The sequence below is a fragment of the Spea bombifrons genome, chromosome 8 (assembly GCF_027358695.1).
Source record: "Spea bombifrons isolate aSpeBom1 chromosome 8, aSpeBom1.2.pri, whole genome shotgun sequence".
In the NCBI taxonomy this organism is placed as follows: domain Eukaryota; kingdom Metazoa; phylum Chordata; class Amphibia; order Anura; family Pelobatidae; genus Spea; species Spea bombifrons.
In genome coordinates this window covers 32032460-32041478 of record NC_071094.1, presented here as the reverse complement: position 1 = coordinate 32041478, position 9019 = coordinate 32032460, and the positions used below count along the sequence as shown (strand labels likewise).

General features: G+C 40.4%; 1 protein-coding gene across 1 annotated transcript in view; it reads left to right on the top strand.

The window, feature by feature from the left end:
* The first annotated feature begins 6727 nt into the window (after window positions 1-6727).
* Window positions 6728-9019, top strand: part of ATP11C (ATPase phospholipid transporting 11C) — a 50482-nt gene continuing 48190 nt past the window's right edge. The window contains exon 1 of the mRNA XM_053472660.1: window positions 6728-7448. Within this exon, the coding sequence (XP_053328635.1) occupies window positions 7422-7448 (27 nt within the window). The 5' untranslated portion in view covers window positions 6728-7421. The remainder of the gene's footprint in view (window positions 7449-9019) is intronic.

Below are 9019 nucleotides of genomic sequence, written 5' to 3'. Positions count from 1 at the left end.
GTGTGAACCTCAAACCTCAATTGCCGAATGTTCTTGAGTACCTTCTAGGGAGCTAGGAGTAAACGATTCAAACATGCCAGACCAGAAAAGATTCAGCAAATATAATTATGCCGTCTTTATAGCCGTATAGGATTTTAAAGAGCTCTTATAATAAGAGAAAAGGAGAAAATGCAAACAACAAAGTTTAGCTTGGCTGAGAACAAGACTGTGGTGATATAGTAATCCATACCATGAACCCCTGCATGCATGAGATTCAAATTATCGTTTGCGTGTCCTTACAGAACCAGAAACATTTCCATCAAGACACCAGGCTACCACCACTGAATAAAAGACCCATAAAAAACCAAAAACCTTATACTTTAACTTTCACGGGCCTTGAAATTGAGTTGTGGATAAGGGATTCACTGTATTACAGGATATTTAAGCATTGTATGTGCTCATCTGACCTTTTAGCATCTCTTGTGGTTTTCCCAATAGTAAATGTACCGGTAAATGTGCGTTCCGTTATGGAAGATCTTGTTCATCGAGCTTTGAAAGATGTGTACTGCACATCATTGGTGTGTTTTAGAAAGACTCTATAAGCTGTCTAGGCAGGGATCATATGCGGCCTTGGAGCAATACCCTTACCAAGGACTGTCCCGCAGTGTGTATGTATGTATGTATGTATGTGTATATATACTGTATATACATGCATATCTATAGACAGTCAAGTACAATGCATTCAAGGACTGAAAAGCTCCAGATGATATCATATTCAAAGGGAAAGGAATCATGCAAACCAAGTTTACATCCTCTCAAAACTGCACGTCCACATATAACCCATTACCCATTAGTGCAGAACAATAGAAAATCTTTACATGCTTCTTGTGCTAAGGCACATATATATATATATATATATATATATATACATACATACACAGATATGCTTAATAGGCACAATTGTATGCATTCATACAGATATATCACACATAAATGATGAGGCCTCTGAAAGCATGTACATCCGGTGTTCCCATGTATTTATCGCTCCAAAGTGTTCTGTAGTACTATAAATATGCGCGCACCACCAAAAGGGAGCTTAGATCCATTGAGAACAGGCATTGAATAATTATCTTGCACTAGCATCAACATAAGAAAGGTCAGAAATAAGTTTTATATAGTGGTGCATCTGCCTCACCCACTATCTATCTGTGACAGGTTATATACCTTAAAATCTGAGTTTTAACATGAACATTGAGCAATGTTAGGTGTCTCCTTTACTCACATCTTGCTTGCATATTTAAAGGTAAGCAGGAAATTCAACAGAGCATTGGGGAAAAGCGACCAGACTGATGGGTCGTATAGGTAGAGGCATTAGTAGCAGAAAGAGGGAGGTGGTTCTGCCGCTCCACAGATCTCTGTTCAGACCTCACCTAGAGTATTATGTACAGTTCTGGAGACACCTATCTCCAGAAACACATTGACAGTTTGGAGAGAGTTCAGAAGAGGGCAATAAAATGGTGAATGGTTTGCAAGATAAAAATTATCGGTAAAGACCAAGGAAGCTCAATATGTATAGCTTGGAGGACAGAAGAGAAAGAGAGGGGAGGTGTGAATACTTAAAGGTCATAATTTAAAACTAGAGGGTCAGAGGCTTAGCAGTAACGTGAGGATGTTTTACTTTGCTGAGAGATTGATAGATAGGTGGAACAGCATCCTAGTTAGAGAAGTGTTAGAGGCTAACGGAATGAGGGAATTAAAACGTGTGGGATATGCATAAGACTATCTTGAATCTAACATGAGATTGAGGACTAACTCTCCATGAGTATCCATTAATTCACTCAACTTAAGCTTCTCTTTTATCTTCCCTTGATTGAGGATTTTTCACGTCTGATATGATAAGTATTCAGTACTTTTTGGGGGGTATATTTAATGTCACTTTATGTCTTTAGCTATATGTGAAAGATACTGGGAGTCTTTTAAAGCAGCAAGACCCGAATACCCTTTCACTCACTTTTTGGGCAAATGTCCTTTTCAAACAGAGGAAAGGCGGGTGATGGTTTCAATGCAGAACCCACAAACTCCCAGTAAGGATATTACCACCTTCCCTGGAAGGTTAGTTTAAACAGCTCAAGAACCAGTATAGTGTTTGGATAAGAAAATGGTCCCTTGTAGTTAGTCTGTGCCAGGTACCGGGAACTAGACCGACACAAAACACCTTTATTGTAATAACCAAGCAAACAAAGCCAAATGATCCAGAAGCATATACCAAAAGACATCACAGAGATCGGTGATGTCAGGAACAACGTGGGGCCCAGTGTGACCCCTAGGTCCCCTTGTTCATGTCTCCTCGTACCGGTTTAAAATTGTTTAGAAACAATTTCCAGCCTGGACTGCACCAGGAGATTGGAGCGTATTGGGGTCACAATGTGCAAGCTGCAGGAGAGGTGAGAGGTAAGCAGGGGCGGGAGGGAGCTGGGATATATATATGTGTATATATGTATGTATTTGTATATATGTATGTATGTGAACATGGATGTGTAATTGTGTTTGTGTGAGCACGGATGTGTAATTGTGTGTGTGTAAGCATGGACGTGTAATTGTGTGTGAGCATGGATGTGTAATTGTGTGTGAGAGAGCATATATGTGAAGGTATTTGTGAGCATGTAAGTAAGTTGGGTGAGATGGAGTGCGTGTTAGTAAGTATGAGTAAGTGTGTGTAATTTGTGTTAGTGTGTTTACATATGTTGTATGTTGGAAGGGGGCAAGGGGCAAAGAAGGCACAGACTAGCTGTTGAAGTTGACAGGACCCAGGCAGTTTTTGTGTTACGCCCCTGAGGAGATTGACTAGTCCCACACCTCTCATCCCCCCTATTAACCCCTTTACCTTGCCACCCTAGACACTTTTACTATTACTGTGTTCTGAACTTTCTGTAAATTAGATTTTGTACTGTACACAGATCCCCCTGCACTGTGTTGCAGTACTAATATCAGATTTATAAAGTAATAAGTGTTTGTACTGATAATGTTTCTGCTCCTGCACTGCATCGAAGTACATTATGTATTTTATGATATGGTGAATATGAGAAACATTTTAGTCCTTTAAGTTTAGAAGAAAGACAGTAACTGAATGACCATGGACTTGGGGAAAGCTGAGCTACAAATTAGACTGGATATTGATCAATCATGCTCTCAATTATCAATCAAGAAACAGGAATGAAAGTGATGCTGTAAAGAGTACTAGTGAAAACCACTTTAGGAAAAAATGAGCCTCCATCACAGTACATTTACAGTTATTTACGATGCACAAAATGCACACCTGGCAATAACACAGTTACTTTTTTTCTTACTCTTTTCAGGTTACTGGAGGAGTGATAGAAGTTTGTCTTCCAGCAGATGTGCTACATGTTAACGCAGCGAGGAAATGAATATACGTATGGGATAGGTATATAACTATCCTGAACATACAGCCAAGGATCAAATAAGATTGGGCTCTTTACAGTAGAAATAATGGGCAGAATGGTTCTTATCTGTCGTCATGTTCTGTTTCTATGTATCATTTGTAAAGACTGTGTTGTTAGTTTTTGCATTCAGTTGATGTACAACTTGTTATGTCCGGTTTGCCCGCTAAACACCGCAGCGGCATATAAGGGTTAGAAATTAGAAAGCATCCGCTGTAAAGATGCATGCTACACACATGGCCACCCAATGTCCTTCATCCACTCTGCTACAGAGACACAACCACCAATTTGGACTTCTGTTCTCCCTTTCTTCCAGTTGATTAATAGATGAGGCTCAGTGTGTAAATTGGTGCATCGTGTTTCTGTATTTGTGTTTTTATATTAATACAAATAGTACACAATAGACGTAATTGGTGTTTATCTGCCTATTTGTGCAAGCGTCGTATTTCATCAAGTCCCCCAAACGCAGAGAATTGCCGTATGCTGAGAGTAGTTGATTGATACCCCATGACTTATTGAAGAAGTGATGACACTTTCTGAAAGAGATGGCTGTGGTGTTTATGAAAACTCGATGCGATTGAGTGCATATATTGATTTATGAGCCTGAACAGTAAAGGCTAATTTATACCCAGTACAGCTGACCAGAGATGGTGATTTGTATTCCAGAACTGTCTCTTGGCAAAGAACCAGAGCAGATATTGATTTGAAATCCAACTCAATAATTTACCATTGCAGTTGCCAAGAAAAAAAAATGCTGATTTGTTAAAATAAAGGTTCAAACTCTACAGAAGAAATTAACCTCTTAAAATATTGTTACAAAGCTTAGCCATGCACTACATTTACCAAGCATAGATACAATTAAGCCTGGCTACGTTGCCTATTTTTTAGACAACAAAAACACAATTAACAGCCTATAATTAGAGCAGTCTATAAGGAGGAGGCAATTGTACCCCTTCCCTTTTTCACCAGCCTTACCTTGTACCTCATCCTCTAAGCTCCTACATGACAGTAGAACGTAACTCGTTTGAGCAGGGCCCTCCTCACCTACTGTTTCCGTATGTCCTCTTGTTATGTTGTTATAACTAATCGTTATGTCCTGTTTACCCTTTGTACAGCGCTATGGCGCTATATAAAACAATAAATACTGAACACAAATACTATAACATGCTCCCTCTAGTGGCTGCCCTGTGTGGCATGATGGGAAATGACATTATGTTTATCTTTCTTCTTTGATGTCCTCCAGGTCTAGGTCAAAATACAGCACTCCACCCAGGTGTTCCAGTAATACAACGCAGTAAAAGCATTTGGAGTCAGAGAACATTCTGACCAGATCATGGTGGAAATAAATACCCGCAGGGGGGGGGGCAGCTTCTTCAATAATTTCCCAATAATTTCCCTACAAAGTGTCAGCCTGGGGGGGTCAGTGAGAGAGAAAAGGTTAACTCTTGTTCCCATATTGGGTTTGCCCGTCAAACCTCCCAATCTATATATATATATATATATATATATATATATATATATATATATATATATAATGAATTTTGTTAGTTTGATTTTTGTTTGTGTAGGTTGAATTAAAATCCAAGTCTAGGAAATTCTCCTCAAACTTGTTTTTTTTGCTGACGTTTTGATGGCCAATAACAAATCACGAAGTTCATTCTTGTGTTGCAGGCAGCAGGTGGAGCTAACACCCTAGGGCAGGAATCAGATCTGTATGTTTTATTTGTAAATCTAACGATACTTTTTTATTTTTGGTGTGCTTATTGTAAGAACATGACTTAGTGTGATTGGAGGGGGCACAGGCCTGTTGCCCACCCTCCCGAGCTTCACCGTGTTATCATCATTCCCTTGCCACTAGCTGCTGCCTATGAGAAGCTGATTGTCACGTCTTTGAGGCATCATTGATCTCCAAGTGCGGGGACCATTCCCCTGTGGGGTTACCGCCCCATGCCCTGCCAGCTTGCCCATCACACCTGGCATTGTGCGCTGCTTGAAAAAACAAAAGGCACAGATGTGTGTGATGACCTTTCCTGTGCCCCAAATTAAAAAAATGGGGCCCATTGTAATAGTATAATAACAGATCCAAGGTTAGAAATGCCAGCTTGTCTTTGTGGAATAAGAGAAATCAGGCTAACCAGGAAATATCATGTGCATTTTTGTAAGCGGCGATATGGCAACGTTATCAAATACTGATAAGTATTTTGTTAGGTACAATGAAACATTTAGGCTCAAGGTCTTAGCAAGCTGGGGAACTGGAAATGCTTGTTTAACTACAGTCCCCGCCATAAGCATACACTTTCTTAAAGATTTTATCACAGCTTATCATAAACGGCAAAGAAGTCATCTGAATTGCCATTATTTTGGGTGTGCGCTTATTGTGAAAAGGGTGATTAGAGTGGGCACAGGCTATGAAATTAAGTACGTCTAAAGGGAAGATCATGTTGCCCCTGGAATTGCCCCTGCTGCCCACCCTCCCGAGCTTCACCATGTCTGGATCCCTTAGTCTGGATTTTTTTTAAATATATACTTATACAGGATAACTTCAATTTTAACACCATTAGTATTAAAATTAAAAAAATACATTGTATTTAATTTATATTTTTTAATAACATATCCTATCCAAAAGAATAGCTGTTTGAGGGGGATAGTGTAATATACATTATATATATATTGAATTACAATATAAATATATCCTTTTGCAGGTGTAATAAAGGACTAATATATTGATTCCTGTCACCAAAAAAATCTTTTTAAAATCCCCAATAGAGTTTATGCTGATTAAATATTTTAAGCAAATTGTTATGCGCAACTTGTTTATGTTCTATTTACCATTGTACAGCGCTGTGGAATATGGTGGCGCTATATAAATTACTACTAATAATATGAAAACATATTTATAATAATAATAATATTCATGTCACAGGGTCATACATTTAGTCATTTTAGGAGAAGTGATACATTGTATAACTATGATATTTATATAATAAATACAGCAGATTCAGTTTTGATACTGTGTCAAGCAGAATGGTGAATCTGACTGTGAGGGGGAAAGCCCACCCCGTATGCAAATTAGCAGATGTACCCATGATGCATTCCCCTGGACAGGGTTGATTGATAGAGCTGCATTTCCGGGTTGTGCAGCGACTCTGCAAAAGAGGAAAAAATGAATAATAAAACTACAATTCCCAGCATTCCCCAGGGAGGAGGAGCGCAACAGTCACCCTCCCAAAAACAGAGGGGAGGGGCAGGCATAGAACAGTGGAAGTAAAGGAATGAGTTTATGAATTGAGTTTGCCGCCGGGAATCCCTGACGAGTGTGTTTGATACTGTGTCGGACACCCGGGGGAGGGAGGAATCCCCTGCATTGTCTCTCGTAGTGACGGGCTTCAGACAGAGCCCTGGCTTCCAGGTCTGAGACCTAAGGGCTAGGTGCATGTTGTGTGGCCTCCTCCTCTCGGGGCGGAGAGAGGAAGGGATGATAGTGATCTAGCCGAGCAGGGGGTTGTCTTGCACGCTGCAGTCGATTCTACTACAGCTCCCATCACTCATTCCCAGCGGGCTGGGGTCAGGGGGACCTGGAGATGGCAGCCTACAGAGATCACTGATCCCCACGCAGATCCCGGGGATCCTTTGGCATCGTGGCTCCTGCACAAGCCTTTGTCACTTATTATACTGGGTGGGGGGTGTTCAGACCAGTAAAACCAGTGGGCCTTATTACGGGGTTCAGGTGTACATTTAGAGTATACTGGTGGGCGTTATTCTGTGTACTGGCTGCTCTGGCTAAGGGTGATTAGAGTGGGAGCTTGTGTATGTAACGTGGGAGGTGCAGGCTAGGTCATCTAGTACATGTAAAGGGAAGATCAGGCTGCCCTGATGCTTTGGGGTTGCCCCTCGTTCAGTGCCCTGCTGCCCACCCTTCCGAGCTTCACCAGGCTGACCACATCCTGAACCTTGCCATGTGACTTTAGCCGTGATCTGCCCGCAATGTTTCGCATGGTTTGCAGTCGACTGGTAAGCATTAATTGCATTAATGTGCAAATGTTATATTGTTTCACATCGTGTTACATTGTGTTACATTGTTTAACATCATTGTTACATGTGCAAATGTTATATTGCAGCGCTGCATAAATTGTTGGTGCTATATAAACCATAATAATAATTATTTGTAATTGTTTAGCCCTTGAATGACAGCGATTCCATGCAGACCTGGCTGCCAAGAATGGGTTAATCGTGCACGTTTCTCATCACAGATGTGTAGACTGCAGCCTGTCATATAAAGGATCTGTTGCTGGTGTCATATATGTAGCTTTCACCGCAGCCTTTCACCGGAAAATAATTAGTGCAGAAAGCATGTCTTCCTTGGGATAAGTCGTTGATATGTCCGAGGCTATTGCTGCATATACATACGCGAATACACGCTTACACGCATTTATGTGCTGCATCAGAATCATTACATGAATATAATGAATATAATAACCTGCCCCCCCCATCCATGCCTTGCAGCGGTGTATACTGAATTGGCCGGGGGGGGGGGCAGTCTCGATTTGGCTTTTTTTGTACATTCAATGGAGACGTTGTCACCTCTTCAGACATTAACATTCTAAGGTGGATCACAGAGAACGGCTTTGATGTGCGTTTAAAGCGACAGTCCCTGCTGGTTATATGGCTCTGGTGGTTAAACCCGGGTAATATTGCATTAAAGAAGAAAGTGTTTTTGTTAGGGGTGTTTGTTGGCTCCAATGCGTTGATACGTTTAATAAATACATTGATTAATCCTCAGTCTTAATTTAGTAACAATGATAACCCTAGCAGGCGCCCTGAAATATAATGGATTGCAAGCTTTAGAGAACATCTAGGTCTCTTCTTCAGCCATATAATAGCAAAGGAGTCCTAGACAGCCTCACAAGCTTGCAGTCTATTTTACGCCTGTTAACCAGTAGAGGTATAATGTTGACCGGATTTGCTCTTTTTCTTTCTCCGGGTAACATGGTGCAATTTATATCTTATGAGTCTTAAAGGGTGGTGAGTTCCTCTATGGAGTCATCAATGGAGTATAATTCTTCCTGCATTCTATTGTTCTTCCTGGTGTAGGCACATGGTTGAGCTGTCACTATTTGACATGGTGCTATCATGGATCTCATAGCAAATCTTTCATGCCAACTGTATTCAATTAAAGATTTGCCCTTTTTTCCCCTCTGTATTTCATCTTTAGCGTAAAAAAAGGATTTATTTAATTACACATTTCTTATTCTGCTGCTGTAGCCTGTATCCTTCTAAATAATTCTATCCCTTTACCAACGGCATAACTTAGACTCAAATTCTAGATTTCCTAAAATATCTGTCAATAAAAACATTTTGGATTGATGTTTGCAGTGAATGACACATACAAAAGGTTGTTTAGCCTTGGAAATGCTTCACGGTGAAGGGCTTCTTATGCAAAACCTCAATTCCAAAAATTGGCCCTATTTGGCCCCGCTGGACTGACCACAAAATATTTGTTTATACCCACAATACATTTAGTAAAATTACATTTTCCATGTTGAATGTACAGCCCCATACATACATTGTGTTAGTTATTATAT